At 42.2% G+C, this 19,944-nt stretch overlaps 2 protein-coding genes across 4 annotated transcripts in view; both read left to right on the top strand.

Annotated features, from left to right (window-relative positions):
- cobl (cordon-bleu WH2 repeat protein) overlaps window positions 1-10,497 on the top strand; it is a 51,805-nt gene extending 41,308 nt beyond the window's left edge. Inside the window, exons 12-19 of the mRNA XM_070834969.1 lie at window positions 1,488-1,809; window positions 3,198-3,313; window positions 3,640-3,831; window positions 4,012-5,627; window positions 5,757-5,990; window positions 6,193-6,309; window positions 7,443-7,754; window positions 8,731-10,497. Coding sequence (XP_070691070.1) covers window positions 1,488-1,809; window positions 3,198-3,313; window positions 3,640-3,831; window positions 4,012-5,627; window positions 5,757-5,990; window positions 6,193-6,309; window positions 7,443-7,754; window positions 8,731-8,814 — 2,993 coding nt within the window. The 3' untranslated portion in view covers window positions 8,815-10,497. The remainder of the gene's footprint in view (window positions 1-1,487; window positions 1,810-3,197; window positions 3,314-3,639; window positions 3,832-4,011; window positions 5,628-5,756; window positions 5,991-6,192; window positions 6,310-7,442; window positions 7,755-8,730) is intronic.
- A 3,557-nt stretch (window positions 10,498-14,054) lies between these two features.
- The window catches only part of grb10b (growth factor receptor-bound protein 10b), a 239,135-nt gene continuing 233,245 nt past the window's right edge, over window positions 14,055-19,944 (top strand). For all 3 annotated transcript variants that reach the window (XR_011584450.1, XM_070834757.1, XM_070834756.1), the window contains exon 1: window positions 14,055-14,241. The gene's annotated coding sequence lies outside the window, so the exon portion shown is untranslated. The remainder of the gene's footprint in view (window positions 14,242-19,944) is intronic.

Below are 19,944 nucleotides of genomic sequence, written 5' to 3'. Positions count from 1 at the left end.
TCTGTGTTGTGATTGAAAAACACAATATACTGTATGTTTTAAAGACATTTTTCAATTAAACAGTTGAAGACTGCATCAAGATTCAAGGACTTTGGTTTGGGATTGTGCATGGATTGCCATGGTTAGATTCTGACAAGTAACATGTCACAGTATTGATTGCCTTGGGACACCTTTTGCTTGGTTTTAACTGAAGCATGTACCTGTGATCATATTGAGTTGGAAGTTTTAGAACTGTGTGGATGTTTACTTGTGGGTTTGTAATGCTTGCATATACAGTATGTGTGTAAATATAAGAGAGTGAAAGACGGTGTGTGTGTATATGTGCACTTGTCTGTGCATATTTGTGTGTGTGCATGATTGTGGCTGTTGCTGGCATGACTAAGCTGTTGCTGGGAAGGAGCTGGGAGGACAGCCCTGTGAGTCATCACCACATCTCCTGGAACTGACTGTTCTCTCCACACCATTAGGATCAGGCCCAAAACTGACAGGCCTAGTACACACACATGCACACACGCACACGCACGCACACACGCACGCATGCACACACACACACACAGAGGAGAGATATTGCTGCACAATGCACGTCAAAATGCATGCACACACTCAGACACCTGGTATTGCAAACAAGGTCACTCACTGTTAAACTAATTCTTAAGAATCCCTATTGAGTTCCCAGTGCTGCACATGCTGGCTGGGCTGCCGAAAATCTAACAAATGGTACATTGATTTTTATTCTCTTGGCCTAAAGTTCAATTAGATCAGTGAAAGACTAAATAAGTTCTCCAAAACCCACAGGACTGACCAGAGCATGACTGTACTAAGGAGATGAGAGGGTATGAAGCAATACTATCTTTCACTGGAACCTAAAACAGTACTAAAAATCTAATTAAAAGGGTTTGTTTACAGTAAGTCCACCCACACATCATTAAAGCTGTTTTATCAAGCCACAAGTGGTTCTGCTCCAGGCTTGTGTTTGTATATTTGGCTTGTGTTTTCTTGTATGTGTGTGTGTGTGTTGTCAGAATGGATGTTGAAACTAACATAAATACTTAGTCTATTTTTTTTCCTCTTCTTCCATCTTTTGCTCCTCATGCTCCCTCTGCATCCTGTGCTTCTTTTCAAACAAATGTCCTCATGATTTGTTGTGTTGTTTTTCTCAGTGTTTTCCCAGGTATTAGAAGACTTTTAAGACTTGTGGATTTGAGAGAAATATATAGGGCCTGAATGCTTTTTGAAGTTAATGCATGGCATGAGTAAAAAAAAACAAAAAAAAACGGAAACCTCTATGCTGTCTAATTTTGACAAATGTAATTTTCTACCCCAACACAAGCAAATTCTCGGCCCTTAAATTTCACCATACACGACCATAGGCCATTGGAAACCCTTTAATTTGGAAGTTGAAGTTGCTTCTAACAGTAACTAAGAGTCTTAAAGGACAATGATTACACCTAATACTAAAGTTGCAATCTTCCTATACCCTTTCCCAGCTTGGCTCCACTCCATGCGGAGTACCACAGCCGGTGGCCGGAAACCAGAAATGGAAACCCCCGAGGAGGAGACCATGTCCTTGGGCAGCAGCAGTGGAGGCAGCAGCCTGCCCGACCAGGGTTACGCCGCCTCTGAGGGCATGGCAGAAGGCGAGGACTCAGGCATGGTCAGCTCTCCATCTGATACTCAACCCACATCGCCAGATGGGAGTTTGTCTCTGGATGGAAGTAATGTAGCTGGAGGAGAGAGATTGCTGGGACCAGTCCGGGACAACTCCAGTGACAGCGATGAGGGATGTGCCACCTGGGATTCAAGACACAGGTAGAGAGGAAGTCATGGAAATCACAGAAAGAGGAAGAATGGAAGTGGGAGGGAACAAGAGAAAGAGGAGAGTAGAATGAAGTTGTATTGTATATTTATACATACCAAATTTGTGGCCATCAGGATGATGAAAGTCTCATTCAAGTTGGTGAGGCACATTAAAACATCCGTATTTTCCTCAAGGGAATACAAATGGCTCCTCAGTGTCTACTTTACTTATTCATTTATCTGGCCCTCTGCTTCCCAGTATTTGGTTTTTGCCAGCTCCTACTCATCTTTCACCTCAATCTTCACCATTACTGTTACCTTTTATTTTGAAATTCATTTTAATAGAGCTTGGTTTCCTAGCAGGCAAGATAACGCATGTGCCATTCATCTTGCAGTCGATTTGAGCCAACTTAACCACTGATTAGTAGCACCTGCATGAAAAATTATTAGTTAGACTCTTGCAGTTGGCAATCAAGTTTAGTTTCACACCCGTATTTTCACCTAAAAGTGAACCATCGCTGTTTCAGACAGCTATAGAAGTCTCTCCATAGTTTTTAACTGTGCCAGCAGTAATGACCTAGAGCAGTTCCTGCCATGTGTTATATGTGAGTTGCAGCCAGGACCCTCAATCTTTAGTGCTGGGCTTTCATAGTTATGGTTCTAGGCCCTTATTCAAAGGTCTTTGTGAAAAATGAGTGCTACCCCAGATCACTTTTCGCCTTTTAAGATGTTGTGAAATGTGTATGGTAGTGTGCCCAGACCAGGGTTCCTGGATAGATGCTCTTTCTCAGAGAAACTTTATGAATCCAGGAACCCTGGCCTGATGCAGCTGGCTCCTCTGTATTCCAGGAAAGCACTATAACCCCTGTTTTCTCAGAAACGTTGAGGAAAAGAGGACTTCTCCAAGTCTCTTAGAAGACAAATTCTATTTGGTTTGGCCTTCTTGTTGCAATTTGTTATGGCTAATATGCCAGTTACTCATGAGAAAGCTCTGTTGAACCCACGAAGAGTGTGAAGGAAGTTTAAACTGTGGTAATAATATCTTTACAGCTACATGTTTCAAAGCCAGCAAGCTCCAATGAAAATAAAATTCAACTTTGAACAAGCACAAAATATTTAAAGCTAGCCGTTTGTTTTCTTTCTACTACTACTGAACTGCACATAGCCTTTTGGTTTCTGTTGCTGATTAGTAACGGGAAGAGTGCTGGATGCAACAACAGATAAGCAGTTTGTAACGGCTGTTTGGTGTTGACTGGGTGACTGGAGTCATGGGGAGTGCTATATTATGGCTGCCCCTATCGAGCGATCACTTATTCTTGCACTATAAATGTTATGGGGATGTTTATATGTATGTGGAAAGAGATGTCCTTTTGTCAAATATATTTATGTGCTGTCCTCAGGCACAATGACATCAGCCCACAGGCAAAGTCAGGCATGTTAAAAGGCAACTATGAAGATGAAGAGCTCACAGCCCAGCTCCATCGGACATTGGCAGATTTTGAAGCAGATCTTGCAGGTGAGGGGACACGCCTTAGGCCACAGTACATCCATAATCATAAACTTGATTTATATTTTTTCATTGAGGCATCCTGGCAGTCCAGGTGTACATGCCTCTATATATCACTATATATACTACAGTTCAGTTCGGCCATCATAACAACGCTTCTACACTTCATGGTTGTGTTTTATCAGGCTGTTTGCATTTGTGATATACCTGTAGGTAATCCTATAAATCTGCAGTTTGATGTAAGATAGGTTTGAAACTTTTCACATCAGCTCCAAACTTAGTGAATTTTAGCAAAGCATTATGTATTAACCCCTTGATCCATTCCCCCTTTCCAGACCACATAAATATAGTCTCTGCGAAGGAGACTCCCTATACCATGTCCACAGACAGTAATGAGGTGCCGGTGTCTGTAGTGGACATGGATGTGCCAGTCACAGCCATAGATGAAGTGCTGGAGGACTATGAACGCAACAGTGTAGAAAATGAGGCAAAGTCACTAACCAGGACTGAGTCAGCTGGCAGCAAAGGTATGAAGCACATTGTGCCTACGTCCAGCAGATCATACAGAAGTTGAGACTAGAGCTTTTAATGGACATTTTATGTCCATTTGTTCAGGCTCAACGGTATCAATATGGTATGATATGAAATTGATGTACTTTATGTATATTTGACTGAAATTGACACTTGCTTACCCCATCTAATCACAGGTCCAGGCTTTTTTCAAGAGCCAAGTCTGGAGCCACAGAACAAAAACAACAATGCTTGTACTACCGCTGACAATAGCAGCCGTGCAAATAGTAAGCAGCCATCGCAACCTGAGCAACATAGGAAGTCAAAAGAGAACAAGTCCACAGGAGAGAAAAAGAAAGAAAAGATACTAGAGACAAAAATTACAGAGATGAGCGTCACTGAAAGTAAAAATGTTAAAGAGAATAAACAAAGAACAACATCACCAGTGATATCTAATGTTGACGTGCAGAAAAACAGGAGCAAAAGCACTGAGATCAAATCAAATCCTGTGAAAACTAATGCTCAGTCTTCTCAAGAGAAGAAACCTGTTCTTCCACCAACCAGTCAGAGATCTGTGTCTACGGAGAGAGATGAAGAGATGCGCAAAGTCTACCAAAATAACTCCAGCTTGAACTCTTCACATGGTAAAATCACTTGCAATGTCACATCACGCTTCGGTTTGAAAACTTTTACCGTGATCCCTCCCAAACCTTCTGTCATGCATGCTGCTACGGGAGTGCCAGCTGTCCCATTAACTGTCAGTGCCATTAAGATTGACGATCAAGGAAACATGGTGACAATGGGAACAATCTCCCAGAACAGAGTTGATGGTTCCTCGGAGTCAGGGTTTAATTCCAGAGAGGGGTCTCCGCTTCTTGGAAAAGCCAAAGCTTTTTGGAGCTCAAATGAGAGACAAGAAAGTGCTGTTCCCCACAATAAAGGTCTCATTGATAAGGCTAAGGACAGCAAAGATGCTCTGAAAATAATTCCCAGTTCAATCTCAGAAACTTCATTGAAGACCAGTAACACTGAGGTTCTGAAAACGACACAAACTTCACTGAATAAACCTGAAGGGCGAATCCAGCCTAAAGAGATGCTTAAGGAAGAAGCTAAAGAACCAGTGAAAGATGTCAAAGTTGCAAAAGAGGAGTGGTTGGCGTCAGAGAGCAAAATTGTGTCCAAAAACGCTCAGCAGCCAAGTATTAAACCTGCCCTCCCCCTCCCTATCCTTCCAGACTTAAAAAAAGACCTGTCCTTCCTCAAACCATCCAGACGAACCTCAAGCCAATACGTGGCGTCTGCCATCACTAAATACACCCCAAAGACTTCAACAAAACCCAACTCCATCCCTAACGTACCTGACTCCTCTGCTTCTTTGAAAGCACAGACTATCAGTTTCCAGAGATCAGGTCGGTCCATACAAGTGAATCCACACCATTCCTCTCAGTCATCTTCATTAGATAAAAATGAGAATGAATCTTCTAATTCCAACCGTCCTGGTCCCAAGAGGTCTATGAGCTACCCAGAGTATGCATCAGATAGCCAGAGAGACTTTGGAGACATGAGATCGGACAGTGGAGGATTTAGAAGTTCTGTTGGATCCACCAAAGGAAGCTCGAATAAACTGGAAACAGAAACAACCACAAAGAAGCATATTCAATCTAGTGGCCCCATCCAAATAAATACGACCGCCAGTAATGATGTTATTAAACATGTTCGACCCAGAAACCCCAGTCCTGCGCAAAGCGGCCCTCGACACTCATCTGCCAAACCACCCACAGCCTCCAAGAACATATTTCAAGGCCAGACAAGTGTGAGTAAAACCTGTATTATAAATATAACATGTTATGAATCTCTTTGAAAATAAATGATTTTTTTTTTACAGCAAAACTGTTAGTGTGAATTACACAGTGTACTTAATACCCCACATCTTTGTCTTCAGAATACGAGGGACTTGACCAAGGCAGCCACGCATCTAACACCTGATGCGAAACCACAACCTCCTGTCACTGCATCAGACAGTGGTGTGATCCCTGGGCCTCCAGCGGTGACGGTGTTTGGGCCGGTTAAAAAGTTCAGACCAGTGATCTGTAGATCGGTTGAGAAAGAGACGTCTCTGCACAGCAGCTTGATGGTGGCGATCCAAACAGGCGGAGGCAGGGACAGGCTCAAGAAGGTGAAAATACATAGATGACTGAGTAGGACAGAGCAGTCATACTGCCCATTGGAAGAAAAAATGGGGTAGCATTAACCCCACTACCAGTAATAGAAATACTCTATATTCTTATATCACAATTTCAGCTAAGTGGTGATGATGATGTCAGCTGGATGACAAGAAAAGCATTTTAATTTCGCTTTTTCTTTTTTTTCTTAATTAGATAACCACTTCAGGTCCCAGCAGCATGAAGAAAGCAACTTATGTTGATGAGGAGAATGAGAGGTCTGCTCTTCTGGCTGCCATCAGAGCCCAGAGCACCTCTGGAAGGCTGAGGAAGGTAAAATATTCTCCTAGTTTATTATGCAACGAACTCTATGTCTGTCAGTATAAAACCTGGCACTAAGAAGTCCCACTGTGATTAATTGAATACCTTCCACTTTACCCTTCCTGAATTACAACTATCCACATTTCTCCTCAAATAAGCATAAATTCAACACAAATTAACAATACTCTTCTTTATTGTCAAGCTAGCTCATTTTGTACAGACATTCATGCTCCCCAGAGGGCAGATCCTAATCCCTTTGTTAATCCTGTGAGTTTTCTTCAAGTGCCATAATGAAGTTGACACTTTTGGTTTACTGAGAAACACCTAAGACAACCATTGGATGGATTGAGATGATGTTTTGTTCAGATATTCAAAGTCTTCTGAGAATGAGTCATAATAACTTAAGTGATCTCCTCATTTTTCTTCTAGTGCCACCATCGTGCCAAAATACATTTTTTCCAATACTAATGTTCATGACCAAATTCCTATCTACTTTCTTTTTGGTCAGTTGCCATGCATTTAGTACAGCTTCACAGAGCCGCTAGCGTGGCTGTAAACTGTTAGTCTTGTTACACTTAGCACAAGAAGTATGTTTGAAGGATGGATCTCTCTAAACTCTTAATCTGTATTGTTAGCTAGTTTGTAGCTCACAGACCCGTGCAGGAATCTAGTTATGCAAGCATGAGTGCCTATTTCCATCCCTGTGTGGACTGTGAGCTGTGGTTTGCTGTCATGTAAGGACCCATGTGGAATGAAAGGGGCAGAAAACGTGCGTCTGTTGCTGAAACATCTGCGGTTCTATTCTGGAGGTTCCTTACCAGAACTGGAATCTCTGGAATGCTGCATGACTAAATCAGACTCAAACACTTTGTGCGTCTCGAAAAAAAAAGAGGTGGATAGCATAATTTAAAACTAAGCAACTAAATGGAATTACGAAAACAAATAAGATGAAAAATCAGAAATCTGAAAAACATAAAAGGCAGAAAGCTTAGAATAAAGAATGATTTATTTAAAGACTATCTCTCTATGTGGCTGTCAGAGGCTGATGTTAGATGCACTTAGGCCACAGATGTGAGAGCAGCTGGCCTCCCACCAATGTTTATGTGTCTAGAGTTACCCTTGTCTCTGTCCTTTGTGCCCCATAGACCAAATCTGAGGCTGCTGATGAGCTTGAGAAGTTCAGGAAGACTTCTGAAGTGGAGAGAAGTGTGGGCCCTCCCTCCTCCTCTCCCTCTCCTCCCTCTCTGACTTGCACTTCTCCTCCTGTCTTTATTCCGCCGCCGCCGCCGCCACCTGCACCCATGAATGCACCTCCACCCCCTCCCCCTGTCTTGCCCCAGGCTAAGCCTAGCACTGTTGCACATCCAAGTGCTAATGCCCCCATGAACCCTGCCTTGGCCAGGGAGGCAATGCTGGAGGCCATTCGCTCTGGATCCGCTGCAGAGAGGCTAAAAAAGGTACAAAAAAATCTGTTTACACCACACTGATAGTTGTCTCAGAGCTCTCTACATCTCTGCATCAGTCCCATTGGATTTTCAATCCTACAGTTGCTTCATGAGAACACATTGATGAGGGTAGAGAGTAGTACTTATACATCACTCACATCTCGTTAGATAAAACTACATCACAGGCTACTGGTTTTCAAATCTCTGTCGGTCTGAAAAAAACATAAACTGGTAAAGAAATGAAAAATAAAACAAAGATAACATAAGCAAATTAAAATGTAGGAAGTGATGAATATCTTAATGATTAGATTTTTTTTTTTTTCTTTCAAGAGTCTTGGTGCACAAGACGACATGATTTCACCCAGAGAGACTCTTATCAAAGAGGAGAGACGGGGGAAAATAAGAGACAGGCATTAAAATAGGCAGAGACAGAACAGATAGAGGCAGGAAAGCCAGAGGCAGAATCAGAAAAACATATGATTTGAACCAGTGTCCTCTTTCTTCTCACATCTTTGATCTGCTTTCTCATGTCTTGCCTTGTTGGAAGACATCACTGGCAGAACAAAGCTCTCCTGCGGTGCAGCAGCTGGGAAACTGGAAATGAATTTCAAATTGCAGCACATTCACGAATTCTTCTGACAGCCATACTGTACTGCTGTGTGAATAGTTTCACATGATAAAGTTCATTTTCAGGTCAGGAGCTGTGTAAAATCAGAGTTGCCGGAAAGGTTGTCACGTTATCATTTTCACGTCATTTAAATCAGACTGGAGCAAAAGCAAAGAATGAATAGTTTTAGAATGACAGAAATAAGGATAATAATCAGAGATTTAATAATAAAAACTTCTCAGTTTAGGTATTTTTTTCTTTCCGTATCCAGAAATTCTGATACGGACTGATACAGTCTTTCCAGCATGCCATGAACTATCACCCCTGTTGCTACCAAAGTGGAGAACTACAAACATGACATATTGTGTCTCTTTTAACCAGGTCGCTGTGCCCACAAAGACAGTCAAAGTGAACGGCAGACTGGGAACAATCCAATCAAGCTCCTCTACACTCCCTCAGCAATAAGAGGGGGGGCCCACACCACAGCAATGAAGAATAACTTATCAAATTCATTTTTTTGTAACAGACATTTGGAAAACTGGACTGAGTCACCCTTTGAGTGAATGTTATTTGAAGGTTTTGAGGAACTGACAAAAATGGCAAAGAATAAAATAAGAATAGTTTATCTAGCAGGTAGAAATCATTCTCTAGCTTATTCAAAAAGAGCTCCATAGCTCTGACCACCAGCCCGGGGCCTCATGCTTAAAGTACTGCACTAATGCTTAAAGACCTTTTTGTATAAAATGGGAATGATTTAAACATGTATTCTTGCAAGGGCTCTCTAAGTAGCCAAACACCTGTAACATCTGTGTCATAGGTGAAAGGTTTGCAGTTAATTCCACTCACATCAGATGTCTCTGTTAGCTTCTAACAATAGCTTGCTGGGAAAAGTTTAGGTCCATCTTTATAACATATCACTGTTCCTAAACATATCTTGCCATCTGTACTTGAATTCAGTAGTTTAAACTGGAACGTTGTACAAAATGTGTGCCAATGAAAGCAAATTTAAATGGTTTATGCTACTTTCAGATCTTATTTTCTCTGATCTTTTTTTTTTTTTTTTTACCACAGTTAAGTTATGGATGCCTTATAATGTTGCTCACTCAGTGTTATGTATATGATGTTTGCTGTAAAAAGTCTATATGGGGTGCAATAAGTTGGATCTGATTTCCAGATTTGAACTACTTAATATTTGTTTGACAAATTAAGATAATTGAAACCTGGGTACACTTAAGAAAAAGTGTATAACTTTATTCAGTTCTGGTCCATATTGCCAACTTCTACAGTCCTTGGCTCCGAGGAGGAGTAAGATGGTGGTGACAGACCATCTGACCATGAGTGCCTGTTAGCTCAATGTGCTTCTGTTTTAGCCTCTAACCTTCATTTATGCTGCTGTTTAAAATCTCCACACATTGTCACACATGATCAGTGCCCTGCAGAAGCGTTCTACTTGTACGGTAATATGATATACCTTTCTTTTCTGTGACATTTCAACATGGCTGAAGCACTGTTATTGAAGTATATCAATGATGGCTGTCACCCTGAGCAAAAAGATTAGTTTATCTATCACTGAGTCACCACCAGCACATAGTGGCTGTGTAGCGCAGCCCAGCAGTCTTAGGAAAGCACAATAGCAGTTATGTTATCAATGGCCTTGATTTTGGCAAATGTTATTGCATTCTATTTTGTTCCGTTCTGTATGGTGTAACTATGGTTGATAGAGGGAGAGTGGACCACTGCCATTAAATGGTTTAGTTATGGACCAAGTAGGATGTTGATGCTGGTTCCTCTTCGGTTGTAAATGTGTGCTCCTGTGGATTGTGAGATCAATCTGAGTAAAGGTAGTTGAATTCCGAGTTTTACAGAGGTTTATTTGAATTTATGCTCCGTTTCAACACTCAACAAAATATTTTGTCTTTTGTTTGTTTTATCCTGAAAGTTGAAAACCTTAAGAACTTTTCTGTTTTCTGTTTTGTTTCTCTCTAACTAGAAGGGTTTGTTGCATCTACACACAATAGCCTACAGCACATTGTAGCATTGTATATTTTGTAAACAAAGGAAAGATTTGATTTGAATCTTTGATAGAGAGCTATTTCGCTGATAGTTTGAAGATTTTATAAGCTTTTTAAGTTTTAAGTGCACATTGTCGACCTAATTTTTGATTCAATAAATAATTTTGTAATCAAGTGAACTGCAGCTGACATTCCTATATTTTAGCCTCATTATGTAAGATTTTGCCTTTTTCCCTTTGAGGTAGCAGTTGGACAAATGTTAAGATTCGGCTAATGGTAGCATGAATCTTGTGAAGTACATTTTAACCTCTCTCTCTCTCTCTTTCTCTCTCTCTCTCTCTCTCTGCCACATCACAGATGAGTTTCTATTCCGGGCAGCCGCTCATGGCCCTGACTCATCACTATGTGGTCACACCAAATGACTCTCACAGAACTTGAAGCTATAACTTGTGTGTCTGATTCCTTGACTAGGACACTAGTCATTGTACCTTTCACCACTTTCCTGATGCAAACATCAACCATAGTTGTAGAATCACACAGTGTGGATACACAAATTGGTGGAGAAATCTCAGAAGCATTGCCATCAGTCTGGTCAAATTCATCCCTTTAAAATGATCTTATTTGCTACGATGTGTGTGAGCTCTGAAGGTAGTGAAGTGACTAAACTGTATACTGTACACACACTAAACACTAGAATGTAAATGTGCTCTTAGATAAAACATGAACTGCTGCACTTTCTTGGTCTCATTTTTGGGGATTTTAGTGGTGAGGGAGTGAGTTCTAGCAGTGGAATAAGTCCGAGAGTGCACAAGGGTGAACTTGGCTCTGGTGGCCAGAGAGAGCTGTACATTTCTGCTGAGGACCACAGGCACTTTTGTGGGTCAGAATTCATGGTCACTCCACAGTGGTTCTAATCTGCCTAACAAATCTCTGAAGGGTGTGTATGGGGTGGGTGTGAGTGATATTTTTGTTGTGACTATGTGCGTGTGTTTGAGCTTGTGCTTGTGTTATGGTTCCAAACCATTTTAACCAATCCGACAACGTAAACAACGTCTTAATCAAGAATTACCAGAAGATCACACCACATAATGCAACAGAAATAAATTCATGTCGGTTTGGCTCTCTGGCTTCACCAGCCTTATTGGTACGTTTGTATTTGTTGCCATAACAGTTTCACATTTGGCCTAAGACAGGCTAGATTCATTGCATGTCACCATTGCCAGTTATAATTTTGATCACATAATCATATAATTTAACTTTGCATAGGTTGTTAAGATGTGGGTGTGAGGAAGAGTGGGTTGATACTTTGACATTTTGCAGGATTTTTTTTTTTTAACTCTAAAATTAGCAATAAATAATGAAAAGATGTGTTGAGTTCCTTCTGCGGCAGCTTTTACTAAAAGCATACTCATCCATGGTCCTGTGAGACACTATTCACCAACTGCCTCGGCTTGTATTACACAGCTTTGTTAGTCTTGACTGGCTGACTTATGAGTGATGGACACAGTGACACCGACTATCAGCAGGGGTTCGTATTGACTTTGTTTTCTAATGTTTGGTAGTCTACTATGTAACTGATCAATCAATTTGAACAAAAGGCCTGTGTGATCCTGAATGTCTGATGAGGTGAAATCAACATAATGCGTGTTTAGTTTATGTCTCAATGCCAGTCTCACAGGGAGAATGCTTTGTTGCATGGTGGCACCCTGAATATGAGTGACGTGGTATGTGTTTGTATGTAAGTATGTGTGTGTGTGTCTTTTGAGTGTGTGTTTACACATTGAGGGGGCACAGTGTGAGACCCCCTGTTGCCCTGATCTAGACACACATCTCAGGACTGATGACCTTTTGCACTTCAGACTCCTGCGGTGTGTTCCCATCACTTAAGCTTATCCAAGTCTGAAATATCACAGGCAGTATGAAAAATGAACTGAATGCTGGGTTATCCCTGGTGACACCTCAGTCTGAGGTACAGCTGTATCTGTCAGTCCTGTGGGCTCCATTCAAGTCACTGGCTTCTGTGCATGTCTCTCCTAACTGTTTTATCTTCTCCTTTCTCCTTTCAGTTTTCAACTAGTTACCAGTCTAATTAGCAATAACACATGAGGTGAATGTACACCTCTCGGCATTGTTATTAGTCATATAAACATCAGTAGCCCTTACAAGGCTCGTAGGGATACAAACACGTCGATGCCGGTAAGGTAATTGGTACAATGAGATTTGACCCCCAGTTGTGCAATCTACATACCTCACAGCCAACGGAGCTTTAAGTTCTGATTGTGCTCATCAGAGCAGGACTTTTAATGAAGAGTGGAGTATTGTCCTTCTTAACTTAAATCTCTGTGACAGTATTCTTGCCATGTGACCACCTTAGATTACCATTTTAGTCTAAAGAATTGACAATTGACATTGACATACACACACATGAACTTCAGAGGCAGAATCCTTTGGCGAAAAGTAAACTACTTGTCATATTTTTGCTCATTTTATTTTAATGTAAAGAAGCATTTTCAGTTGTTGCTTCATAACAGTATTTACAGTAAAACAGATTCACTAAAAGATGCCTTTAATGTCCAATAAGTTGAATTTGAAACATCCAGTGAAAAATGTGTAGTGATGAAGGCATCATAATGGTTCCAGTCATGTATATGCACATGGCCCTCAATAAGCAGCAGTACATATGTAGATCTACACTGAACATTAACACTTTTGTGTTAAGGGACAACACGCATCATATTTCCCATCTTACTTTCATATTCTTTATGTTCTGTGGCAAGCAAGTGAAGCAGGAAAAGACCTCCTACTGCTGCGTCTGAAATTCCTCTTGCTTCAATAACATCAAGGTAAAAATGTGCATGAAATAACCAACTTTAAAAAGATCATTAATACTTGAGCAGTCCAAAGTTAAGCCATTAATGTAGCAGTCGTGTGGGATCCCCTTACATTAATGTAGAAAGGGTTTCATTATGTACTTTAATGGACCATATTCTAAAACTGCAAACTGTATAGGAAACTGAAACATGCAATGAAGCAATTAAAAAGCTTGTATCAATTACAATAGAGCAGTAGGTAGTATTCTAAGCAATTTTTACAGGCTGTTCATCCTCTTACTGTTCATACAGAGGTGGAAGTCCAAGAAGGAAATTAGTTTCACTCAATCCGAAATCTGATATTTCATCCCTGCAAGACTGATGGAGGGCTGAAGTTAGAAACGTTCAAGTTAAACACCTTTTCTTAAGAGAGGGAATCATTTGCTATTGAGCACCTGCCTCTGTCTTTCTATAAAATGATGTTTAATGAGTTTTTCAAAACAACTTTAATGTGCAACCTGTCAAAACCTTGTATGCTTGCACGGTCTACAACCCCTTCCTTCATTGGCCTTGTTTCGCTCTAAAGGAACAGATCCTATGTGCTTGTGTCATAACAGCGCACACTCAACTCAAAATGCCAAAGACAGCTCTTCAAAAAAAGAAACAAACAAACAAAAAAAAAAAGGCGGAATCCTCTGAACACGCCCTTATTCCCATAAAACGTGAACGCCGCATTAATCACCCCTCACTGGTGGGCGTGGTCTTGTCTAAAGGGGAGGAGATGTTTGCGTGCATGTGTGTGCGTGTTCGTGTGTGTAATGTGTGTGTGTTCTTCCCGGCCGCATGAGATGAGCTGCCTGCAGTCTTTGCGGCCACTGTTTTCGCCTCCTCCTCCTCCTCCTCCTCTTCCTCCTCCTCTTCTTCTTGCCTCTGTGTATCTGTCCAGTCCGGGAATGTTGACCACCGTGGCCTGATCCACCGCTGCCGACTGTCCCTTCATCTCCTGACTGCCTCTGACTCCCTCATTGTCTCTGACGGCCGCAGCCTGCCTCAAGTGATCCGGCTGTAAGGTGAGTGCATGTTGCCGGATGAAGACGCCGCTCTCGTGTGTGTGTGTGTGTGTGTGTGTGTGTGTGTGTGTGAGTATGTGTGTGGAGGAGGGGGGGTGATGATGAAAAGTCCATGGAGAGTGGGCAGTGAGCGCATGCAACAAAAGTTGAATGTGCTGTTGTGATGACACGCACCGTTTAGCGGGTCGGAACACATGTGCGCACTGCGCGTAACCGCCTAGCGGGACCCGTGTCCGCGGCAGCCTGTCTGACAACGCAGCGGCCACTCATTGAACTTTGATAACAAGTTTATTCTCCGGATCAGGCTGTTGCGTTCAACTATGAATTCACTTTACGGTATTTCTGCATGTGGAGAGCCTCCACATTAGTACCCGCGCCGACAAGCTGCCTGAACCTCCTGCACTTTTCTGCACCTTTCCCGGCACTTACTGCGAATCGAGTCTCTCTTGGGGAAACAGTATTTTTGATCCCAACAGCCTGCCTTGTTTACAATTGCGTAACAGCAGTCTACAGTGGCCCATAGCCTACTTTCTGCCCAGTAAGACTCCTGCTCCCCGCGTTGCCCCCCCCCCTCAACTCAATTCTGCGAGAGTTTCGCCAGTCTCGCCTTATCGCCTTATCCTTTTGGCAGCGTTTGCTCTGAGAGTTGGGAGTGGGGAGAGGAGGGGGGTGGAGGGGTGCGGGGGGGGGGGGGGGGGACAGAGAAAGAGGCGTTTTCCCAGGGCCACTCATGTAGCCCTACTGCAGTGGTTCCCAAAGTGAGCTCCGGGGACCCGCAGGGGGTCCATGGGTGGGCTCCAGGGGATCCCCTGTAAACTGAGGAACTGTTGAGTTTAATCAGTTTTATCAGCTCAACACAATAATAAGAAGAAGTTTTTGATAAGTGAGCTGACTGTAAAAAGTGTTATCAGTGCTCTTGTTAAGCAGGTCGAGATTACTGAGTCAATGTAACTGCAAAAGCGCTCCCACAGGGAGTGTGTTGGGAAGTCTTAAATTGGGCTCATGGGCTGCTTAATGATCATTTTAAGGCATCAGTAGCCCACTCAGTTATGTGCACAAAATCCATCCTAAAATACTGCCCAAGTGCTGTACATGCATACTGTAATTGGAGATGCACCACTCTTCTGTTGTTTCACTGTGTCACTGCAGCTTCTATCACCATATGTATACAGCATGAAGTCTTAGTTATGCAGTGCTTTGAGAAACTGTGTCTAATGATGGTAACGCTAATAGAAAGGGTAAGTGAGCGCGAGAGAGAGAGAGAGAGCCTGATCATTATCTAATCTGACTTAATGTGTAAACGTCTTGACAAAGCAACTCCTCACAGATAGTCTAATCTGCCCTGTCATTTTGGGCGCTCTTCCAAATCAATTTCTTTATTGGCTGCATGTGGTCTATGCAGAAAGTTGCATAACCACCCAAATTTATGATTCTGGGAACTATCGACGTTGGCCTGTGTGTTTTGAATGCAGATCAGGGCTCTCAGTGGGAATGTGGAGTTAGACTGGAAGGGGGCACTTTGGGACTGATGCACATAGTAAGATTTTGTAGGCATCCCAGATCTTTTCTGTGAGTGCACTTTTTCAAGGTAAAAACCTGTTCAAATCCTGAGGTAAAATGTAGGATACACCTACATTTGGGTTTGCTTGCTGCACAGGCAGAGCTATCGGGCTTCCATTTCCATAGCTGGGACCTAAAATAGGGAAATACTGGATAAAACTAAGCTGTAAGCATGTCTTGATAATGTCCCTGATGGTTTTGAGTGCATGTAGCTTCCTGACGTTGTCTTTGAACGCTCACTTAGTTAATTAGTGTTGGATTAATTAAAATTCTGTACACTTAATTTTATTAGTTTAGTCTTAAATTAAACCTCAACATACCTTTGATAATTAAGGCGAGCAAAGCGCAGTCAGCAACCTTTCTGCAGTCACTGAAGTGAAACCCACAATCTGGCCAACCACTGATATTCCACTCGACTTGGCAACCTACAGCGGAGCACTTACACTGAACAGACACATGGTCCTCTGCATGTTAACCTTTAAAGTGTGGCTGAATATGAAGTAGTTTGATCACATGGGTGCCACTAGACAGAGACATGCTATACTTGCGTCTATTCAAGCATGTGATTTTTTTGACACCACACCATTCATAACCAAAGAGGATTTCTCTCTTCCGTGCCCCTGCCCATTATTTCCTGCTTTCTTTTATTTAATTATGTTGTGGTCACATCTCCGTGCACATGGCAACCGCTCTAGCTGCGGTTTCTCTCACCCCCTCAACACCAGTCCTGCTATTTCCAGTCCATGCTCAGTAAGCACAGGCATGACGGGGCATGAACTCTGCAAGACTACAGGCTGCCAAAGGCTGCTGACTGCACATATTGCACATAATTATACTTACAATAAGCAATACTCAACTTAGCTCTAGGATTCAGACTTGCGTGTTTTTATATCTTGAGAAACTCCAAAGAATTTCAAATGCATTTGGTTCTGCTGCTCACACTCCACTAGTTTTTGATTGAAAAGCTGTGCGCTTGGCAGTGATCACCCCAGAGATTTGTTGCATCACCAAAAACTGAGGCTCATATTCAACTTCAGCACTTTTCTTTATGTACAAATACATATAATGCTGGATGCCAGCTTGTTTGTTTGCATATAGTTTCAGCTGCCATCCCAGGGGAAAAGTGGCAGAGATATCCTATTAGCTGGTATTGGTGCTATAAGAGCTTGTGGTCGTGCTCTAGGCAGCATTCCATTGGGTCTTGCGTCAGCCAGCAGTCATTCAGCACTGGCTAGTCTAGGCTTATACACTGTTAATACCCCCTCCCTGATGTCATGACACCATTAACCCAAGCCTGATGGGGGACCATAGCACAGTTCATGTCAGTTGGCTAACTCTGCCTAGATCTCTAAAGCAGAGCCAAATTCACCCTCTGTACCAAAGTGTTTGGCTGGGATCTCAGTGGTCAATAAGTATTCCAGTGATGACGGGGACTGCTATTTGTCTTTCTGGCCAAGGGTTAAGTTTGTACTCAATTGCATAATCAGGCACAATTTCTAGATACTTACTCTTCTCTTTTCTGTTAAAATGTCCTATGTTGGGTTCAGTTATCACATACTTGGCCTGAAAGCGTGCTTCAAACTTTTGAATTTGGGTTGTTTAAATCGGTACTTAACCACAAGTGAACAGCCCTTAAGACTAATGTGACCACTTGTTGTTGACATTACAGCCCAATTAATGTTTTATGTTCTATGCTTGGTATCTCAACTATAACCGCTGAGTAATCATGTTCTGCTTTGTGAGGAGTCATTTCTAAGAACGCAAACTCTTGCCAGAGGAAAAATGTTGTGGTATTATTCTTCCCCCTCCTCCTCCATACTGTAAATATGGACCTGCACAAACCCGATTCTCACCGCTTTCCACTCGTGACCTAAGGTGATGCAATGCTTGCTTGTCTAACCACCAAAGTGTACAGTGGATTGGGTTTCTCACCGTCTGGTGTTGGTCCAAATGTGGCTGAAACCCAAGACTGCGTGAGAGGCAAGAATGTTGCCTTTATTCTGTAGGTAACTGAACACCTGAGGGACCACATGCTCGGGTGGCTACATGTAATGTGTTGTGGATGTACAGTGACGTGTCAGAAGAAATGATCTCTCCAACACACACGGACGCTGATTTTTCCCTGGTTCTCATGTTCTCTTGCTTTTATTTCTATATGCCTGCCATCTCTCAGTTTATCTTTGTCTCTTTGTCCATCCGTCTACCCCATTGTCTGCCCCGCTCAACTGTCTCTTTCTATAGCTAAGTCTCTCTCTCCTAGTTTCACTGTCTTTATCTCTGTCTGTCTCCCTCTGTTGATCTGTGCCTCACTGTACCAGCTGGAATCTGCAATGCAGAATCAAAACAAACCACGGTTAGTTGGCTTTGGTAGATGCACGGTACGATTAAAAAAGGGAAAAGGGCTTTTTTCCACGAAATATTTCCCTTGTTCTTGAATTATAGTGCAGTCCTAATCCTCATTCTAATTTCCGTCTCACACTTTCAATACAGCACTTTTGACCGTGTCATATTTTGACCATATCTTGTCGTACATAATTGCATTTTCTGCCCTCTGGTTTTCTAGTATTATACACAGACTTAGAAGAGATCGGGGCTTAAAGTGGTGTACTTTGGTACTTAGGAATAGGACTTATGTTAAGTCCTTCTTAATATGATTTTTTTTCAGCCAGCCAACTTTGTTAGCATTCCTAAGAGTAAGTAAGTAAAATAAATCCTGTTCCCCTTTCCCCTCAAGTGCTCACATAGAATTCCAGCTCTTTTCTTATATAAGATAAATGTTTAAAAGGATCAGTTATATTCGGATTAGACGTCTCTTTTTGTTGTGGGTGATTGTTATTATTGAATAAAAGGAGATCTAATGTGACACATCTTTGTATTTTACAACATCAGTCAGTTATAGAAGTGATGTCCTACCAACAGGTATAGTGAAGATGGTGTCATGAGAAGGCGAATCCATCTACCGTAGCCCTCTGGGGCCACCATTACAGCCAACTTGTGCACAAGCACAATTGCTCCCAAGCTCCGTCCATTCATCTATGCCATTGCATAAGACCAGTTCTCCCAAGCAGCCCAATGAAATCCTCATCCAATTAGGCACTGTCCACGTTTCCAAAAGGCCTTTCTCTCATAGACTGGTGCTATTCAGCCTCCCCCGGCATGACATCAGGCCCTCTCTTATAGCCCCACTTTACGCTGCTGCTCTCAAATAATGAAAGCTGCCAATTAATGACTAATCAACATGTGCAACAAGCACATCCAGTGAGGAGTGACTACCATCTAATCTGCTGATTAAAACAGAAGACAGAGATGCTCTGTTCGGCTCTCTCTCCGTCTTTCAGTGTTGCATTGCTGCAAAAACAACAGCCAGCCCACACACACAACCCCACACACAACCTCATTGAGACGCTCATTTTTCGAAGTTTATAGTTAGTTTGAAAGTTGGATTTATTTGCAATTTTCATTTTAGAGGTACCATCTAAAGTTTTGATTAGTAGTCAGTGTTGTTTGTTAGTGTCATACCATGCACTGTGTGCAGTCAGTTTTGATGGTTTGTCCATTTTCAAGCTCTGTATCCAGTGATATACTTTTGTGAGTTGAGTTTAGGACCTGATTCTTTCTTTGGTATAATCTAATGACATGGCTAGACTACTTTCGTGTTCAAGTTCAAGATTATTTATCAGTTGCAGGTATAAAGCTACACACATTTAAAAGGCTGCATACAGAGCGAATTGCTGGTGGGAATCAGAGGGTGAATCTCCAGCCCACAGCAACACAATACAGTAGAGCAGGCAACTTATCTCTCCATCCGTACCACTCCCCTCTCTCACATACAGCCCTGTTCTATAGGTTACCCCACCATGGGAAGTTTTGATAACTCGCAGCATCAGGCTAAATATTCTCACTTAACTTAACACTTGTCTGGCTAGTTTAAACATATACAGTAAAATAATTGACACCTCCTCTCTGGGGGTTGGATTACGGTCAGTACATTCAATTCAATGGGCACTCCACAAGCCCCCCAGGCACCGAATTGGATCTGTGCCATTTTTTGAATTAAGACGCTGTTTATGTTCTGGAGTGGAGCGGTGCAGGATGAGGGAAGGGGTCGGACGGGACGCTGGGCTGGGCGAGGGTTTGGAGGGA

Source organism: Pempheris klunzingeri, chromosome 8 (genome assembly GCF_042242105.1).
Source record: "Pempheris klunzingeri isolate RE-2024b chromosome 8, fPemKlu1.hap1, whole genome shotgun sequence".
Lineage (NCBI taxonomy): Eukaryota > Metazoa > Chordata > Actinopteri > Acropomatiformes > Pempheridae > Pempheris > Pempheris klunzingeri.
The sequence above is the reverse complement of the archived record's forward strand: the minus strand, read 5'-3'. Positions and strand labels throughout refer to the sequence as shown.